This window comes from Odocoileus virginianus, chromosome 30 (assembly GCF_023699985.2).
Source record: "Odocoileus virginianus isolate 20LAN1187 ecotype Illinois chromosome 30, Ovbor_1.2, whole genome shotgun sequence".
Taxonomy (NCBI): domain Eukaryota; kingdom Metazoa; phylum Chordata; class Mammalia; order Artiodactyla; family Cervidae; genus Odocoileus; species Odocoileus virginianus.
The window spans coordinates 5,776,502-5,797,468 of NC_069703.1; the positions used below are offsets into that span (position 1 = coordinate 5,776,502).

Consider the following 20,967-nt stretch of genomic DNA (forward strand, 5'->3'; position numbering starts at 1 on the left):
TAAGGCAGGCATTGCAGGAGCTTAGACAACACTGATCTTCTGTGCCCTCCCTCAGGCAAGTCAAGCAAGCCCATGTCTCAGGGCTTCTGTGTTTGCTGTTTCCCCAGAACGCCATTCCCTCTGTTACCTGCTTGGCTTACTTCTTCATTTCCTTCATATCATTATTCAAATGTTACTTTCAGGGGAGGCTTTTCTTTACCAATTTAATAAAACTGCAACTCCTCCCATCCCCAGTATTTCCTATTCTTCTCTGGTTTTTCTCCAGAGCACTTATCACCAACTAGCATTCTATATTTTATGTATTTATTATCTAATCCCATTAAATCAAACAACACTTTATCCTAAGGTCTACAAAGTAGATATCCAATATTTTTTTATGTAATAAAATACTTAGTCTGAAGTCAGCAAAAGAGAACAACTGTCAGAAACTGCCGACTGTCTAAAAGGCCCAATCTCACATTCTGATCTCTGGATTATTCTCAAGAAAAACAAATCATTATAAGCCCAGTTCCAAACACTTAGCTTTTAAAAGACATTCATGCAAAAATAATATGTTTACTGTGACTTCCTGGTTATTAAAAAATGTGAAATCTAGGGTCAACTTATAATTTCCTGCTATCTAAAGAAAAACATTATAGATTTGATCTAAAGTATCTCAAGTGCAAATCTTAATGCTACTTACATTAAGTGGTTCAAGAATGTTGAGATGTACAAGGCAGACCATCAGCTTCACTGTGATATCTATCGGCACACCATCAGGTATAGCACAGATAACGTTGTCACCAGCTGTGCATTAGACAGACAAACAAAAAGTTCCTAATAATCTTAGAAAGTGGAGCAAATGAAGCAAACTGTATCTTCTATGTAAGACCTCATTTACTTCACTCAAAGCAAATGATTCTACAGTCAGTTCTGAGTTTGGCCAACTCTGGTTCTAGGCTCTTAAATTCCCTTCGGTCTGTCTTTTGATTAGCAATTACCCTTCCTATTCTTTCCCTAATAGTTTATCCACTTGCCAAAAATCTACATGAACCCCCACACCTTCTATCAAAACGACAAAAAACTAAAAAACAAAAGTGACAAATAAGGATATATGAACTTTCTCTTTTCTTCTTGAATCCAAGAGCCCCTTTTAAGTCTTCACTACAAAAGAAGCTGATAAAGGGATGATGTAATATTGTGCTTAAGTTTAAAGGAGAACTTTAAGTGAATGCTTAAGTTTGAAACTGAATTTTTTCAATCTTTAATAAGTTTGAAATAAATTAGTAGAGAGCATTTTAAGTCCTTTTTAAAAAGTAAATTGCTTTAGTTTGAAAGGTTTCTGGTAGGCTGCTCCATAATTCATTCTTTTTTCACATAACACTATCAAGGCCCTGTGTCAATGACAAATGCCAAGTTCAAACAGATGTACTGAGGGGAAAAAAAGGACTAAAACCAAGTTTAAAAAAAATTACCTGTGAGTGAATACTCACAAGAAAAAGATATGGAATCGTTGTTAGGAAAAAAACGCTTCTTGGGAAAACTTGCTATGAAAACACTACTAATTTCAAAATACCACGTTATGAACAAGAGGATTATGCACTCTCTCCTACGCAGAGGAAACTACAACCTTTATTCTCTTCCGAAGTGCCTTCTTCTGTAGTTCTTTTTTCCAGCACAATTCCAGAAAAATCTGTAATTACCTAAAAGTATGGGGGAGGGGGAGAGCAGGAAATAATACAATAGGTATATATGAAAAACTTTTTCACAATTCAAAGATTTGTACAGCTAATTCAAATAATCCTTAAAAGATATAATGAACTATAAAAAGCAATAGTATGTCTCTTTAAAATAAGGAGCCAATGTGATACATTAACATTTTTATATCATATTAACTAATGCTTCACTATATCAAACCAACCTAATTTTCCCAAAAGATTAGGAAACGAATCACAACCATTAGTCTGCTGCAGAGTCCTGCTATGCTGAAGTACAGACGTACCTAGCATCTGTGATAACAGCAACAGCTTTTACAATATGGTAACTACATTTTGTATTTCATACAGGATTATTACAGAACTTAAGTGTGTTCATACAAATTTTAAATGTATAGCTTAAATAAATAATATATATAAATTAAATGAGGAATTGTCAATTTGTAAGAATTTCTAAAACAAAAAAAGGTGCATGTTCAAAACCTAACAGAGAAACACATAAAAAGTTCCTACCTCCAAAGCTCTGTCATATTGTTTATTAGAAATGTATAGTTCAGCTGCAATGTTAACATCTTCCATGGAGACTAGGCCCTGGTGTTTTGAGAGAGCTTCTTCAATTATGTTAATAGCTGAAGTAACATCATTGGCTTCATAGTAACTCCTAAAATATTAATGGCAAAAATTGATCAGTGCTTATTAATTCAGATCATAAAAGTCATTTTCCTACAAAGGCCCTCTATTAACTATGAATCCCATTTTCTTAAAATTTGGGAGGAGAAAACTCTTTTTTAAAATCATGAAAAATAAACTCAAAATGGATTAAAGATCTAAATGTAAGACCAGAAACTATCAAACTCCTAGAGGAGAACATAGGCAAAACACTCTCCGACATAAATCACAGCAGGATCCTCTATGACCCACATCTCAGAATTTTAGAAATAAAAGAAAAAATAAACAAATGGGACCTAATGAAACTTAAAAGCTTTTGCACAACAAAGGAAACTATAAGCAAAGTGAAAAGAAAGCCCTCAGATTGGGAGAAAATAATAGCAAACGAAGCAACAGACAAAGGATTAATCTCAAAAATATACAAGCAACTCCTCCAGCTCAACTCCAGAAAAATAAATGACCCAATCAAAAAATGGGCCAAAGAACTCAACAGACATTTCTCCAAGGAAGACATACAGATGGCTAACAAACACATGAAAAGATGCTCAACATCACTCATTATCAGAGAAATGCAAATCAAAACCACAATGAGGTACCATTACACGCCAGTCAGGATGGCTGCTATCCAAAAGTCTACAAGCAATAAATGCTGGAGAGGGTGTGGAGAAAAGGGAACCCTCTTACACTGTTGGTGGGAATGCAAATTAGTACAGCCACTATGGAAAACAGTGTGGAGATTTCTTAAAAAGCTGGAAATAGAACTGCCATATGACCCAGCAATCCCACTTTTGGGCATACACACCAAGGAAACCAGATCTGAAAGAGACACGTGCACCCCAATGTTCATCGCAGCACTGTTTATAATAGCCAGGACATGGAAGCAACCCAGATGCCCATCAGCAGACGAATGGATGAGGAAGCTGTGGTACATATACACCATGGAATATTACTCAGCCATTACAAAGAATTCATTTGAATCAGTTCTAATGAGATGGATGAAACTGGAGCCCATTATACAGAGCGAATTAAGCCAGAAAGATAAAGACCATTACAGTATACTAACACATATATATGGAATTTAGAAAGATGGTAATGATAACCCTATATGCAAAACAGAAAAAGAGACTCAGATGATCAGAGATGATCCAGAGAAAAACGTGTACTGTTGGTATAACCATGTCATAACATCAAGCATCTCACTTTCCCACAGCTACCTCATATCATTCTAGCTCACTGCCTTTGTGACTCAATACCAATAACTTTTCTACCTCAGTGGGATCTGCAGAACACTGACCCTACCGCTTTGTACTGCGGCTGCACCATTCCTGCCCTCACTTTTCTCCTCCTCTGTCATCCAATATCACACTAACTCCCTTGCACATCTCAATTCTCCCGCACTCCTCTCCCTTTACCAAGATCATCTGATAAAATTCCAACTCTGATTAATCCAAACATGCCTTCCCCACCAGCTGCCCATGCTACTAAACTCTAAATTAATGACTAATGTCAGTAGCATGTGCCAACCTAAAGAAAAGTCTTCATCTTAAAAAGTCATTCTAGTACAGGCTCAAGATAAAATGACTGTAGATCTCAGAGCATAAATATTTCACTAGCACATTTGCAATAACTTAGTATTACTGTATACATACATAATTTATGAAAACCTGGGAATCTAGTCATCCTTCAGAACATGTTCCATTTTGAAACTTCCGGGTATATTAAGATAATCAAATACATAATACAAATTTTTCTAAACAATCACACAGTCTTGGATATAAAAAAGTACTGGGGGAAAAAACCTCTATGTTTAAGCACAATATAAAAATACAGGAAACAAAACACTTTCCTGAACCTCAATAAAAAAGTATATTCACTTCAAATGTATCTTTTGATTTCTAAAACAAGATGATTAATAAGAACATTTATATATACTTCAACTTGAAACTTACTTTGCCATATCTCTAGTCAATTGCATAAATCGTTCTCCATCAGATGGAGACAAAAGGTTTAAAATACGCCTGTAACCATCCATTGCCATTTTGTGATCTCCCATCTGTTCATAAAGGCTTGATCGCTCCCACAGGTAACGGACGTTAGTAGGTTCATATTTAAGTGCTAAAAAGAAAATAAGGAATATAAATTACAGATTTATTATAATAGGGGGCTCATGGTACCTGGGTGTGACCCATCTTTTCAGAAAATCTATTAAACACTCTAAGCTCATTTGCCAATGGACCCAAGTGGTTTATTCCAGACTAAATCTACCTTCACAGGAATGCTAAACTAGACTTGACCAAATAGAAGACTAAAATCTTCCTATTAACCTTCATTTGGTCACTGAAGTCTAATATTAACTCTCAAGAAACAGCTTGGAACCAACACTGATCTTGGCAGGAAAACGAAGGTCTGGTCTTCAATCAATGGTTTTACTGTATTAGCTCAAAATATAAACAAAGTTGCTGATAAATGTGAAAATACAGGGAGCCCAAATACTTACATCTGGTATAACAGAATACAAGGGGTAAATATATTTCAACTAAGGAGCACCCCAGAATAGCAAGTATATTGATCAGAAAATCTATTATATAACATTTTATCAAACAAAGCAAGAAAAACATTTTTATTACCTTTTGTGTAGCAAAAAATAGCCTGCTTAATATTGTCTTGTTCCAGGGACATTTCTGCCAATCTAACCCATTCTTCAGTGTCACTGGGATTTAAATGTGCAGCAATCAATTCAAACTGCAATGATTTCTCCATGTCACCTTGGTCCTCATATATCATAGCAAGAGTAGAAAATGGCTCATAAGCCAAAGGAGCTATAATGAATAGAATAAAAAAACAAATTCCATTGGTTGAGGGAAGACGCTTATGCTAATATCAATTTCATATTTCAAACTATGGATCCTTTCTTTAATATTTATGCTTTTTTAAATAACTTGAACAGAATTATGCAAACAGTGTATTTGCTTTAGTGTATTTTCATGTACTCTTAGGATTTAAAAACTATTCTTTTCTCTAAGCAAAGTGCAATTTCATGAAAAACCCTACTCTCTACCATGTCCCCCTCATGAAAAGTCCCCTTTGATAAGGCTAAACGTGGCTCACTAATTCAGCAAGTTCATCCCAATGAGCATCAGCCACATCAGTGGGGTTAAATCATCATGATCCAGCTTCCACCCTGAAGAGTATGGGATTAATGGAGAGAATATATCTTTAACTAGCACCTAAACCCAGATTATCAAAGTGAAAGGTTAATCCACATTTCTGAAATAATGTTTCTGAATTAAGGTTCTAAGAACACAAGGGATTAAAATCAAAGGTAACTGTCAAAATAAATAATTATAAACTAATAAAAGAACAGATACTACTGAAAAGGACCCTGGACTAAATGAAAGGAAATGCCAAAATATGGAAAAGATAAATTGAAAGTTTACTGTAGTAAACTGCTCAAGCCACTATGCAGGCCATCACTTGACAACACACCAGGAAAACAAAATAATAAATGCAAGTGATTAGTCAAAAAGTGATTTCTAAAGGTACCTTTCAATATGCCTGAGCTTTGCAGTTTAACGGAAAGATGACAAGTATATATTATCTTTTATCAAAAAGTAGATTAAAATAATCTAACAGTGTCTGATTTGGAAAATGGCAGAAAAAGAATACTCTTCAAAAGTGGCTTTAAAATAACATATTTGCCATATTTTAAAAAGATATAAACATATAAAACTCTTAAAATGAAATGTTCAAAAACAAAATTTTTTAAAAGCCTGTTAAGAGTTCAATATATATTAATGATATTTCATTGAATCATACTCTGTGATTATCATTTTCTTGGCAATGATTCCTATTCAATGGGTAGTTATATCACTATTACAATCACCTCCAAGCTCCTGAATATATTTTCTAAATAGCACAGTGAGGTATTCCTCCCTTTGTTTTAAAAGTCAGACTTTTAAAATGCTGTTGTCAATAATCCCCACATTAAACACCTTGTCTTATGATTTCCATGCACATCAGTATCGCCTCTTCACGTTCTCCTCGAGCAAAGCGAATGTTGGCCTCACCCATGAGACCTCTCAGAGCTCTAGGAAGCTTACTCCGAGGTCTTTTCTCCTATAAAACAAAAATGACATTTAGACTCAAACAGAAAACAAACCCAACCCAACAAAACTTTCCTACAGTAGCAAGTTCAAAGTACAATAAAGTATTTAAACAAAGCAAAAATCAAACTGGTCAGGCATTACTAAATTACTAATTAGACCAAATGAAGAATTGGATGCTGCAAAATGGATTTATATGCCAGGAGATTTATGATGCAATGTACTGAAGATTCTCCTTTCAAATTTATCTACTCAGAATAAATTTGGTTTAAAAAAAAAATCAAGATACAATATAAACCTTTTAACAGCAAAATTATAGTAAATTTTGACATTTATAATAATTAAGGTTTAACATTTAAAAATCTCTAAAAATGAAACATAAGAAATCAGCAACAGTAGCAATCTCATAGTGTTTCCTTTCTTACAGTTGAATTCTTTCAGCATAAATGTATAAAGATTTTTTTCCAATTTTCTAAGCCACATTTTACATCCTGTTCGTAAACGCCAGGATAAGGCACACTCTACTTTCATCATTTTCTTGGTCTCACGATTGAGCACCATCTCCAGCACAAACACGTCGCCGGCAGTGGGCTGCTCAGGCGCTTCCTCCTCCTCCTCTTCTTCCTCCTCCTCCTCCTCCTCCTCCTCGTCTTCATTCTCTCCGAGCATGGAAGCAAAGACCTTGTGAACTGACTTACTGACTCCATCTGAGGTCTCGCCTAAAGAAAAAGACATTGAGGTAGGAAACAAAAGCTTCAGCATACTCAGCACTTGAAAGAAAAACAAATGGTATTTTCTGGAATATAAATTTCTACCCCAGCATTACCAAACTTGAAAGTAAAAGACAAATGAACATTCCCAAAAACAATCCAAAGAAAGCTGTCACAAGGCCATGTACTTTACTCTGTAGGAACTGCTGACTCATCCTTTAGGCCGTATCAAGACATACAGGCCAAATTAAGTGGTAAATCAGAAACACACAGAGTAATAGTAAGAAGCAGAAAGGAAAAAAAAATTAAGGAATTTCAGGACACAGACCTAAGACCTAACCAACCTAAGACCTAAGAACACGTCTAGCGGGACGTGATCAGGGCATACAGACCAGGGGTTTCAGGTGAGGCCTCTAGAGCCAAGCTGTCTGCTTTCAAACTTTGCCACCATCTGCTGCCAGCTGTATTACCTTGGGCAAATTACCAAAGCGCTCTGTACCTCAGTTTGCTGAGGTACCCCTTTGTGAAAGGGGTCAATTACATCTGCCTTACAGGGTTACTCTGAGTCTTCAAATATATATACTGAGAAAAATGCCCAGCATACAGTAAGAGCTTAATAAATGCTATTATTAAAACAGCATTATTACTTCAGGAACAAAATAACATGACATATTTCCTCTGTATCTGAGGAGATCACTACAGTAAAATGATTTCTCTAAGTTTATAATGATTATCTTGAATAATAAAAAGTTTAGAAGCCAATTTGTTGTTAAAGCAGAGATGTGGCATATTTTAGAAAAGCTACAACAAAACAGTTAAAATAAATGTACATAAATATATTTATTAAAAAATGCTAAAGCTTACTCACTTATGTAAAATAACCTCAAACCCCAAAGATGCTAGAAAATAAGACAGTCAATATATTTAAGGAAGAAGAGAATGAAAAAAACCCACATGTTTTGAGGAACAAATATTATAGTAATAATTACTATAACATCATACTGATCATCTTCAAGAATTCTAAACACCCAAGATAAATATAAAGAGAAAGCTGTAAAACAAATCAATAAAATTTATTATAGTAACAGAAAAGAAAAGGCATACAATCATCTTGATACAGAGAAGCTTTTTTGGCCATGCTGCACAGCTTGCAGGATCTTAGCTCCCCAACCATGGATGAAACTCAGACCTTGGCAGTGAAAGCACTGAATTCTAACCACTTAACTGCCAGCAAATTCCCCCCGAGAAGCATTTGATAAAACCGGACACCTATTCCTAATAAAAATTTTTAGTCAACAGAAATGTAAGAGAATACCTTTAACTTGATAAAAAGTACCTACAAAAAAGGTTCCACAAACACAGTTAATGGCTAATTATCCAAAGATACTGGGAATGAGACAAGCCTACTATCACCATTCCTTTCAAGATTTTACTGGAGATCCCAATCAATGTAATAAGGGAAGAGAAATAAAAGCATAAAGATTAACAAAGAAATAAAACTGTCATTCACAGATTACATGATGATACATAGAATATCCAAAAGAACGTATGCACCAAAACTGTCAGAATTTATGAATATAGCAAGGGTCCTGAATACAAAGTCAGTATACAAAATACGTTCTTAGGAAACTGGGAGCTTGAGCTGAGGCTAGTATGCCTGACTGCTCACAGTAAGCAGAAAGCACTGATTCAAGTAACCACCGTTTTTGACCACCTCTTATTCTGGCTTGGAGAATCCCATGGACAGAGGAGCCTGATGGGCTACAGTCCCCGGGGTCGCAAAGAGTCAGACGTGTCTTAGCGACTGACTCTTTTCACTTTCACTGGTGGAAAACTGGCAAGCACCCCTGCTACTATACTTGCACCTCAAAGACAACAGTACGATGGAAGAGCAGCTCTTCCTCTGAGCAGATAAAGAAGGACTCACAGATTTTAGAACAACTTCAGCCTGCTTTTTCACTCCACTTGCCTAGCAAAGAATCTATAATCCTAATTTTCTCTCCTCTTTGCCCGTTCTTCCCCACTTGGTCCAAGGAGGCAGACAAAACCTGTTCATTTTCTGTTCACCCAACTAGTGTTTTCTCTATGTAAAGTCTTATTTGTTTAGAATGAAAAGAATCAGCTTCCATTTCTACCCACTAGGGCCAGAAAGTTTAGCTTAGTTCTCAATTAGACCTTATAACATGAAAATGTTAGTTGCTCAGGCATGTCCAGCTCTTTGTGATTCCATGGACTGTGGCCCCCAGGCACCTCTGTCCATGGAATTCTCCAGGCAAGAATACAGGAGTGGGTAGCTATTCCCTTCTCCAGGGCATCTTCCCAACACAGGGATAGGACCTAGGTCTCCTGCACAGCCTCCATTTCTACCCAGTAAGGCAAGAAAGTTTTAGTTCTCAATTAGGCCCTATGCCCAAAGTTAAATTCTAATTGATAGTTCAGCATCCCAGATTACTTGATATGAATGACTGGATACCACAAACTATCATTAGTATTCTGATCAATCACCAGAAATTAATAATTTGCCTACTAATTCATCACTTAGGCTCTCCTAAGTTTAATTGGTCTGGGTGCAGTAACCAAATTTAGTATCTGGTCGTGTGGAGCTGAGGACTGGACCCTAGAATGAGGTAAGCTGTGTGTAAGCTCCCATGTGGACAGCCAACTGGCCGTCCACTCTGACATTTCTATCTTACCTCTCATAATTAAAGAAGCGATTTGGAAGCTCTTTGTATAGAATTATAATTCATTACAATTTAGGGGAATTGTATAGCCTGGAATAGCCTGGAATAATTAGCAACCATGTGAGGGGGTCAATTTAAAAAACAATGACCCCAAAAGGCTCCCAAACACTGATGCAGATTTGAAACCCTTCTCCACGAACACAGCCCACTAAGCAGCGCTATAATCAATAACTCAACAAATACATATTTAGCACCTATTATATACCATGTACTATGTTCCTAAAAAGCCAGGTATCAACAACAGAATACCACAGCAATTAAAAAAAAAACACACACTTTCACTAAATTATTAGATACCATTAACATTTAATGGAGGCAGTGATCTTAACATACCTTCATTGGCATCTTTGCCCTGAGATTTGGTAGAGTTTATTCCTGATGATGATGGAACTTCAGAGTCATTTGGATTTTCTTCAACTGATGACTTTCCTTTTTCCTGAAGACTCTGGGATTAAAAATTAATTAATGACTCCAAAAACAAATGCACATTTAGCTCTTTTCAGCTGAGAATAGAACATCTGTCTCATTTTCTATTTCTATAAAACCTGAGCTCTGAACACATACATAATATGTGGAATCTAAATTTGAATATTGTCAAAGCATGTCATTGTACTTGGGTCTCATTCTTCAGTCTGAATCAGTCATTTGTAAAAAATAATTTTAAAAACCTTGATACTTTCATTAATCTACACATTGCAGCCTTTTTTTCCTTTTTTTCAGCCTTGCTTTTTAAATGAAAAGAGATGGGCACTATTGGTTGCATGATTTAGGAAAGAATCCAACAGCTAACCTCAAAAGGTGCAATTACTTTTATTTTCCCTCCGACTTCAAGTGAAGAGACATGAAAAAGTCATGTATTTCCTCATTTACCAGAGAATTTTGTCATCAGACAAAAAAATTCACTCTTTCTGTGGAGGATTACATCACACCATTGGGAGACTCCTCAAAAATGGGAGCTGAAACCACTCCGTCCGGAAATGGACACTGAGGCCTAAAGAAGAGAGGTGAGTTGCGCGTTCAAAGTCACAAAAATACAGCGGCACCCTAGGACTTGAACCAGATACAAACTGACTCCAAATTCTACTTCCCACACCCCACCTCCACCCCATTTAATCTACCAGCGTTAAGCTACCCTCGAGTAAAAAAAAAAAAAAAAAAAAAAAAATGTACTATTTAACAACAGTAAAAAGAGAGAGAAGTAGCTACCACCGAGACAAAAGCTTTCTGGTGAGTGAAATGTTTTAAAGAGGAGTTTAGCACAGGGATAATGTGAGAACCGGAGTTTCGGTAAAAAGGGAAAGAAACCGCTAGAGGTACGCGGCCCGCCCCATAAGGGTGAATGGGGTTAGTGGGTCCTTCACTTCTCTTAAGTGTGCTAGGGCGACAAGACAGAGCATCCAGGCCCATCATCTCCTCACTTTCTTCTCGCGGGTTTTTCTCTCTTCTCTTCTCCTTTCGAACTCCTCAAAGGAAATCTTCCCTTCCAGATAGTCGATGAGCTCCGGGCTGAACCCCGACATGCTTGCGGGGTTCTGCTACGCAGTTCCAGGAACCAGGACGGAGAAACGGAACAGCAGAGGCTCCCAGACGCTAACCCCGCGCCGAGCCGCTAAAAGCAAGGACCCGAAGTCCTTCCGGGAAACTGGCTCGGCCTGCGCCGCACCCGCCGCGTTCACGTTCCGCTGCTGCTGCTGCTGCTGCTGGAAACTGGCTCGGCCTGCGCCGCACCCGCCGCGTTCACGTTCCGCTGCTGCTGCTGCTGGAAACTGGCTCGGCCTGCGCCGCACCCGCCGCGTTCACGTTCCGCTGCTGCTGCTGCTGGAAACTGGCTCGGCCTGCGCCGCACCCGCCGCGTTCACGTTCCGCTGCTGCTGCTGCGCCTCTAATCCAGGCTTCTTCCTGGAGGCGTCAATAGGAGCGCGCGAGTAGGCGGGACCTGATCTGGACCCTCCCAGCTTCCAGGACTCGGAGTTTGCAGCTGGGCTCAGGCCTCTGGTTTAACCTTGTTAAGAAGTTGGGGAACGTGCTTGAAGAAAGTGTTCCTTCATCTACAGTATTTCCCTCAAAAATATTTGTTCTTTAATTTGATCTTTAGTTGTTCAGTTGCTCAGTCGTGTCCAACTGTTTGTGACCCCATGGACTGCAGCACGCCAAGCTTCCCTGTCCTTCACTATCGCCTGAGTTTGCTCAAATTCTGTCCATAGAGTCGCTGATACCATCCAACCATCTCATCCTTTGTCGCCCCCTTCCCCTCCTGCCCTCAATCTTTCCCAGCATCAGGGCCTTTTTTAATGAGTCGGCTCTTCGCATCAGGTGGCCACAGTATCAGCTTCAGCATCAGTCCTTCCAATGAATACTCAGGACTGATTTCCTTTACGATTCACTCGTTTGATCTCCTCTCAAATCCAACAGACTCTCATTGTCTTCTCAAACACTACAGTTCAAAAGCATCAATTCTTCAGTGCTCAGCTTTCTTTTTAGTCCAACTCTCACATCCATACATGACTGCTGGAAAAACCATAGCTTTGACTATATGGACCTTTGTCAGCAAAGTGGTGTCTTTGCTTTTTAATACGCTGTCTAGATTTTTCATAGCTTTTCTTGCAAGAAGCAAGCGTCTTTTAATTAGTAGTAGAGCCAGGATTCGAAGCCTGGTCTGACTCCAAATCCCATAATTGGAATTAATACTGTCTCTCCTTGAGGCTTCCCTGGTGGCTCAGTGGTGAAGAATATGCCTGCCAATTTAAGCCCTGGGTAGGGAAGATCCGCTGGAGAAGGAAATGCCAGCCCACTCCAGTATTCTTGGCTGGGAAATCCCATGGACAGAGGATCCTGCTGCGCTGCAATCCATGGGGTCACAAAGAGTCGGACACAATTTAGGGACTAAACAATAAGTGCCTCTCCTCAGTGGAACTCGACATCAACCTACACACTCCTGTGCTTTATATTTTACACTGCATTATAACTTTCTCTGTTGTCCTATTCTAAAGACATTTGCTGCCAACATCTTGAGAACAGCACTACCTGATACATCTTATTGGACTCTCCTCTCTAGGCTAGTAATCTGTGCTTAAATCACATTGATGAATTCAACTGGATGGAACTGAAAGTGCCTTGGGAACAGGCAAGGGAGTAGAAGTATGGAATGCAGCTCAATATGAAGCTGAGATCAAGGACAAGTTACAGGGAGCCTAACACCTGACTTGGCCACTAGTGCCTCTTTATGACAATCCAGATGCAGAAAAGCCACCGTTTGATGGCAGAATGAGGACCAGGACCAGCAAGAGGGGAACTCCCAGGTGAGAGAAAAATATCCCACAGCTAGAAGTCATTCCTTTCTCATGATAAAGGATCCCCAGGGCCCTATCTGGGTATAAAATATGGGAGGCTAGCAAGGTAACTCACAGAAATTCCTAACAGGTCAATTCCCCCCTGAGTTTCTCCAGGCATCCAGGGAACTGTGCTTGAGAGGAAGTCAAGAGTCTCTAGTCCTAAGTCTCCTAGGGGAAAACAAGGAAATCAAAGGGAGAAGAGCTGGCCATCTGGTAACGAGAATGTTCTCCTGAGACCCCGATGGCCTGTGCGCTCAGTCGCTCAGTTGTGTCCAATGCTTTGTGACCCCATGGATTGTAGCCTGCCAGGCTCCTCTGTCCATGGAATTTTATTTTGTTATTGGATGCCTGGAATATGGGAATAACAATTGTGAAGATACAGATTCACGTTGTGGAGAACTGGAGAGGGAGCAAGGGGGTGACAGTTTTTCTGCTATGGATGACCATTGTTTTATAGGTCAGAATGTATTATAGCAACATGTCTTGAAATTGTAATCTTTCTGCTTTTCCTTTCTCTACTTCTTTGTAAGTAATGTGTCCACTGGTGAGTCAGAGGCATCCACATTACCTTGAGATGAAGTGGAATTGTTACAGCAGTAATGAAAATAGCAAGAAAAAACTTTTCAGACTTTCCGACTCATTTCTGAGAATCAAGATGAAAGGTCTGAGGAAAGCAGAAAGCAGAACACTGAATTTATACGGTGACCAGAGCATGAAGCGTACACAGGGAGGTCACGACTCCCCTTTCTCAAGTGGAGGAGTCAAGATGGGGTATGACGCTTTCGGGGAGGCAGGTTTTTCATGGTTGTCTTCTCTGCAAAAGCTTGCCACTGCTTTCCCTCTGGGCTATCTTTTCAAGGATGCCTGGAGAACAAACAGCCTTGAAACACAGAAATACTGTCTCCCTCTGGGGCAGAGGACAGATTTGCTTCCTGACCAACATAATAAAGATGTTTCCCTCTGGGACAAAGGTTGGGCATATTTGGGCATGTAACCCCCTTGTAAGAGTGAGGATTTCCTAAGTTTGGGATTCCTTGGCTGTGGCACAAATCAACTCATGCCCAGTAAACACCTGGACCCACCCCCACATGGCCCCCATGATACCTGGGGGACAAAGAGAATGAATGCGAATGTAAAACTCAAGCTGCCTCCTGAGCCATGAATAATAAAATCTGTTGCCTCAGACCCAGGGATCTCAGGGTCCACCAAGATTTGTGAAATTGTAGCAGCTAGTGTGTAGCTTGCAAATTGGACAAAATCTCGCACCCTTAATAGTTCTTGACCACACTAGACCTGGGATAGGGGCCAACAGGCCATGTCCTGGGGACATGGAATGGGATGCTCATCAAAGAGGAGCAGAGTCAGTGTTGAGAGGCTGCCAAGGACCTGAGAAAGAAGGATCACAGACCCCTTGGGAGCCTAGATCACCTGCAGAACACTTAGTATTTTCATGGCAGGAAACACTACTCTTCCGCTGACGACAGTTCTTAGCCTGAACAAAATCACTTCCCCAGTGACCTTCTAGAAACACTACTAGGGAGGTTTTGGTTGTCAAAATAATGGAGGGGGGGATCACTAATATGCCACTATATATTGTCTGGGGACCAGGCGTGCTAAATGGTCACTATGAAGACTTGTCCTTCCCCAACTGACAATCCCATCACCATTGAGAAACTCTAGTCTAGTGGAGTGTAGGCCTCCCATCGACAGCTACCTGCCAGTTGGGAATTTTTCAGCAGAAAGGATGCATGCTCCTTCTCTGAGACTTTGCAAGCTCACAGCTAAAAGTCCCTTGTGAATGCTCTTCATTTTCAAAGACCTCGAAACTGATAAAGCATTCCTTTTTGGAGGTCTTGACAACCAGAGCAGGAGTGGTGAAAGGAAAAGGGAAAGCCTGTCCTTTAGGTATTTGAGTGGAACTGGACAGTAGTGAAGGATCCCCACCACTCTATCATTTGTCTGCATAGGCTATATTTTTATGAGGAATAATATCAATAATTAGTTATATCCTTTAAATGGTTAAACAAAAAATCTTGGCATTAACTAGAAGCAGCTTCCATTACATTTGCTATTGATAGCAAAATAGCACACATTTAGTTCAATTCAACAAGTATTTTTTGAGTGCTTACTATATGCAAGGCATTGTAGTAGGTGCTGGAGAAATTAAAAATGGCTTAGATATGATCTTGGCTCACAAATATCTCACAACTCTCCAGAGAAAACAGACACTTATATGACTACTTACATAGAATATACTGAACCAGACATATAACCTGTTCCTGCATATTTTATTATTCATATTCAATCATCTACCAAAAAAGCCACATAAAACTACTTTGGAATGTACAGACTGATGTCATTGGGATTACAGTGTGTGCTTCCAGCACAATGTGTTTTTATTTATTTTTTTTTTGCAGAAATCAGAAAAAATGATACAGCTCTTCATAAACAAAAGTAGTTGTTACAAATAAGAATATGAGAATCAGACTAACTCAGCCTGAGTTGGGGAGGGGTGGGTGGAAGAAGAGGACTGGTTATGAAAGAAGGGAAATCTGCCTGTTTCTACCTTCGCTTTCTGAGGTTGTAGTTTCCTAAGATATCTGCTGTGGGGTTTCCCTTGTAGCTCAGTTGATAAAGAATCCACCTGCAATGCAGGAGATCTGGGTTCGATTCCTGGGTCAGGAAGATCCCCTGGAGAAAGAAATGGCAACCCACTCCAGTATTCTTGCTTGGAGAATCACATAGACAAAGAAGCCTGGCAGGCTACAGTCCATGGGGTTGCAAGTCGGACATGACTTAGCGACTAAACCAAGATATCTACTGTAGCACCATGTCCACCTCTGAACATCATGGCAGAGAACATCTCCCAGAGGCCCAAGCAACTCCTAAAATCCCACGTTTCTTTGTCTTCCATTTCAACTTATTTGTGGATATTCATTACTTACTCTCTCTTGATATGAAACTAAGACTATGGGGTCTTTTAATAGCATATGCTGACAATGGGAATCTATATTCTGTTTAGGAAAAAGATACATTTTAAACCCAAATTTCTGTTACAGATAATGAACTAAAGTAAAGATGATCAATGTCCCTTTCAAATAAAAACACCAATGATAAAAAAAGAAACATAGAACACAGCTGAAATGAAACTAATTTATAAGATCATAATTTCCTTTGACTTTATGGTGTTTTTGTAATCCTTGCAAATATATGCAGTGCTATATTGACATCTATGATTATTGAGTAGGAAAAAAACCATGCACATAAGTCACATATGTCCCAAAGCTCAAACTATTTACATGTAAATCTGGAAATACAGAATAAAATCATTACAGACTGATAAAAGTGGAGGGGGAAAAACACACACAAAAACTTAGCCATGATCAAGACTGAATTTTTCTAGTGAGAAGCTTCATCTGTAGTTTTAAAACCACCAGACTTCTGAAAGAAAAAGAAAACATTATAATTAAATAGAAATGAAGATTATACAATTAACCCAAAGAGCCAAAGATCAACATATTTCAGTGAAAACTCTTTTTGTCTTCATTTCTTATCAGAGTTGTTAGAACTGGAAAGCTCGTAATTATGAAATATTCTCCAAATCAGAAATTTTGCTTCTTTCACAAAGTTGAATAATTCTTATTATATTACAGTACCACTAATGGTGTTCTTTTTTTTTCTGCCCTTAAACATTATCTCATTTTGTGCTTACATGAGTATATGTACTTGATGTTTTCTCTAAAACTTTCTTTGAGTTAGAGATCCATATATGCAATTTATAGATGAATAAACTAAGGCTTAAAAAACAGCTTGTATGCAATACTGTCCCATACTGAAACGGATATGTGGTATTAATAATTATTCTCTTTTTAGTGTATGTTACCCTTGGGGCTGAGTGTGAAAAGTAGTCAAGGGAAGCCTTCATTAATATGCTTGTTTTTCTTGTATCTTATTTTCTCATTGTAGGACAGTTTTCAAGTGTATATGCCACACAGTAAGTTGCATCCTCTTGTTAGAATAACAATCATTATTTTTTTAAAGTCATCACATTTAAAGTAGCTAATCATCCAAATCCTTTCACAATCATAATCAAGTGCAACAGTGGTTTGCTTCCTCATAATTCCATCCATATGCCCATGAACGAATGGGAGTAGATTTTAGTTATGATTTGGTTCCCTTTACTATTCAGAAAAACAAAAAGTTAATAGACAAGAATCATAATGTATTTTCTTTGTACCATACCTGTTCCTTTTTAAATAGTAGGTATTTATTTGATAGGAATGCTAAAGTAATATGAATAAAAAATTAAATCTTAGACATAAACTTCTAAATTTTTTCCCATGATAAAGTGCCATCTTTACTAATATTCTACCTTTTTCTCCCCACTAGGTGAGGAAGTTCGAGCTCAAATATATGCTTAATGATTTCTTCCCAAAGAAACCATTCTTTTAACTTTTTAATTTCCATTTAATCCAGCTGGACAGTTCAATATATTTCTTTACATACGATTTTCCACATAATTTAGCTATATGACCTGGTCTGAAAAAAGATATAAGAATAGGTGATTTTTCATTGTATTTCATAATTCTATTGAGTGATAATTCTACCATTTTAATATATCTCTTCTCCCCAGAAAGCTATGCTTTGAAAATTACTAACTGTCCTTTCTTTTTAAAACCAGACTGTAAAATATATGAACCAAATCTGAGTATTAACAGTGACGAGTATGATCAGAATTGAGCACTTATTTATGTAAGGAAATAAAATCATTTATTCAAATAAATATTTTCCAAACCTCTTTATGACTCACTTATATGTTTAGAGAGATCTAGGGATAAAGGGGGAGAAGTCAATGGCACCCCACTCCAGTACTCTTGCCTGGAAAATAACATGGATGGAGGAGCCTGGTAGGCTGCAGTCCATGGGGTCGCTAAAAGTCAGACACGACTGAGCGACTTCACTTTCACTTTTCACTTTCATGCATTGGAGAAGGAAATGGCAACCCACTCCAGTGTTCTTGCCTGGAGAATCCCAGGGACGGGGGAGCCTGGTGGGCTGCCGTCTATGGGGTCGCACAGAGTCATACACGACTGACGCGACTTAGCGGCAGCAGCAGCAGGGATAAAGGGATAAATTTTACCTGCACTCAGAGGAAACAGTCAGCCTTTGAGGTAATTGGAGAGGGAGTTTTTCTGTTCTTCATAATCTGCAAATGCAGAAGCAATAAGTTCTGACTGCAAGGAGAGAGGCCTGGGATTCTCATTCATGGAGAAAGTATCTGAAAACCTCCCAAGATCAAGACCTCTTCCTTTAAAATATGCCTGAAGAGTCCTAAAAAACTGAAGAAAGAAAGAAATGTTCAATGTCATTTATAACTTAAATACCCCAAGCACTCAAAGGTGAATATTTTTTCCCTCATTTTGCCCCCTGAACCCCACAGTGCTCAGAGCTCAGATGCCTCCTCTCTGACTAATGGTGAAACACAGCCAGTCGTTTTGGATGTGGGGTTTTCAGCTGTGTGTTCTGCAAATACACAGAAGCTATGCAAGTGCTATTAGATTATTTTAATACTATATTGTTATATTTTACATAATTTTCTTTAGAAAAATAGTATTTTGAAATCATAAAGTCAGCATGTTTGCTATATTTGGCATATTTTTAAATGAGAATTTTTACTGATATTTTGAATTCTATTTCCAAGATAACTTTATGCTGAAAATAACACCTAGCAAATTGACAAGAATACAGGTTAACCTTCAGATTTTGCAACTGGGCTTTGCAAGTGTTGGTTATATGACAATCTGTTTTATTATCAGTTCAACCTAAGCTGTGCAAAATGCAATCCCCTCTTACGCTCTTAATTTTGTATATTTATTAGAAATCAAGGCTATAAAGTCAATATGTATATAAGATCATTTACAAATGTAATGTGCTATGTGTATATAAAATCATTTCTAAATATAAATTTGTTTCTTCACACAGAAACAAATGTAAATCGGCTAGAGAAACAATAGAACACTGGCTATAGGCTAGCAAAATTCACCTCTAGTGCTGCTGGGGAATCTTCTCAACCCTCGGCAGCCTCGTCTCCACTGTTGTCTAGCAGAGTGCATAACTCCAGGGAGGTGCTGATTTCACCCCACAGCCCGGGATGTCCCGGTGGCTATTCTTACCAGATCTCGGTTTCTAGGAATGTTGAGGGGCTTCCATTTTTCTTCATTTCTCAGCATGGCTCCTTGCACAAGCCCAGGTAGCACCAGGGCACCAGCCAGCAGCAGGAATGCTTTGGGCATGGTGGAGGGAAGCTGAGTGAAAGGAAGGACCAAGGAATGTCGACGACCAGAGAGGGAGTGACGGGAGAAAAGAAAAAGAGAAGGGAGGAGCAGGGAGGGCACAAGTAGAGAAGAGAAAGAGGAAACATTTTTAGAGGGAAAGGAGGAAGAAGAAGTAGTATATCGATTCATCTGAACTTTGCAGTCTTCTTTTTTTCCTCTTCATTTGCTAATGAGGTCCCCCCAGAGCCAGCTGATTAGCTTAAAGGAGTCTCTGAGAATGAGGTTATACAGTGACAAACAGAGCAATTATGAATACAGCCTAGAAAGTGAGTATGCCTTTTCAACTGAAAAAAAGCACTTGTCCCAGAGAAAGTGTATTTCTTAATAATAACAACAGCAGAACCCAAAGCAAACAACAACCCATCTTAATTTACTTTAAGTGGTAAGACAGCAGACTCGAAAAGAAGGAAAAAAAAACTGTACACCTTCCACACAGGTCGGAGACAGACACACCACACCAGTGCTAGTAGAGATTGTCTCCCACCCCAAGGTGTAAAATGGAAACAAAACTCAACAGAAAGAGCTAATAAAGCTTACCAGGAGTTCGGTTTTGCCTGGCCCTGGTTGGTTACACTGCCTGCAATCTGCAAGGCGATTCATGGCTACTTATAATCAGCGGATCAGTTGCAGGTGGGAGTCACTGACGTGAGCAGCAAGAGTTCAAAATAATGATTCCATTTTCTTCCACAGCACAAAGACCCTTGAAAATCACATCCTCAGGCTTCTTCGGGGCTAACAGAGAACCTATTTGCCCTAAATAGAGCAGATCCTCCTCCAACCACTGAACATTTTATTTGGATGTTATAAAATACACAAAGCACTTCCACACAGCAGAATGGCTTTCTCCTTTTTCACTTCTAAGAGAAGGTATATACACAGCAGCTGGAAATATGATGATGACTGTCCCACCTAAGAGAATGTTCTTTTGAAGTTATTAACCTTTCAAATTATACAGAAAATTCTATTGCAAGAGATAAACTGCTCTTTTGTAACCCATAACTTGTATTTCTTCTGGGAATCTCAAGAAACTTTACAAGTTTTTTTTTCATTTATTTTTATTAGTTGGAGGCTAATTACTTTACAATATTGCAGTGGGTTTTGTCATACATTGACATGAATCAGCCATGGATTTACATGTATTCCCCATCCCGATTCCCCCTCCCACCTCCCTCTCCACCTGATCCCTCTGGGTCTTCCCAGTGCACCAGGCCCGAGCACTTGTCTCATGCACCCAACCTGGGCTGGTGATCTGTTTCACCCTAGATAATATACATGTTTCAATGCTGTTCTCTCGAAACATCCCACCCTCGCCTTCTCCCACAGAGTCCAAAAGTCTGTTCTATACATCTGAGTCTCTTTTTCTGTTTTGCATATAGGGTTATC

General features: G+C 38.7%; 2 protein-coding genes across 3 annotated transcripts in view; both read right to left on the minus strand.

Moving 5' to 3' along the window:
- The window catches only part of GTF3C3 (general transcription factor IIIC subunit 3), a 30,091-nt gene extending 18,495 nt beyond the window's left edge, over positions 1-11,596 (minus strand). The window contains exons 1-9 of one of the 2 annotated variants that reach the window (XM_070458485.1): positions 11,336-11,596; positions 10,251-10,362; positions 6,992-7,185; positions 6,356-6,479; positions 4,991-5,182; positions 4,313-4,478; positions 2,208-2,355; positions 1,610-1,682; positions 683-786 (exon numbers count right to left, since the gene is read on the minus strand). In XM_070458485.1, coding sequence (XP_070314586.1) covers positions 683-786; positions 1,610-1,682; positions 2,208-2,355; positions 4,313-4,478; positions 4,991-5,182; positions 6,356-6,479; positions 6,992-7,185; positions 10,251-10,362; positions 11,336-11,437 — 1,215 coding nt within the window. In that variant the 5' untranslated portion in view covers positions 11,438-11,596. Of the gene's footprint in view, positions 1-682; positions 787-1,609; positions 1,683-2,207; positions 2,356-4,312; positions 4,479-4,990; positions 5,183-6,355; positions 6,480-6,891; positions 6,946-6,991; positions 7,186-10,250; positions 10,363-11,335 lie in introns of those variants that run through there. The other variant, XM_070458486.1, reaches the window with a different exon arrangement.
- Positions 11,597-16,524: 4,928 nt separating this feature from the next.
- C30H2orf66 (chromosome 30 C2orf66 homolog) lies at positions 16,525-20,700 on the minus strand. Its single transcript, XM_020891808.2, has 3 exons — positions 19,423-20,700; positions 18,390-18,588; positions 16,525-16,690 (listed from the first exon to the last, which is right to left on the minus strand). Exons 1-2 carry the CDS (start codon positions 19,711-19,713, stop codon positions 18,409-18,411), a joined length of 471 nt encoding a protein of 156 aa, XP_020747467.2. The 5' UTR covers positions 19,714-20,700; the 3' UTR covers positions 16,525-16,690; positions 18,390-18,408.
- Positions 20,701-20,967: the final 267 nt, after the last annotated feature.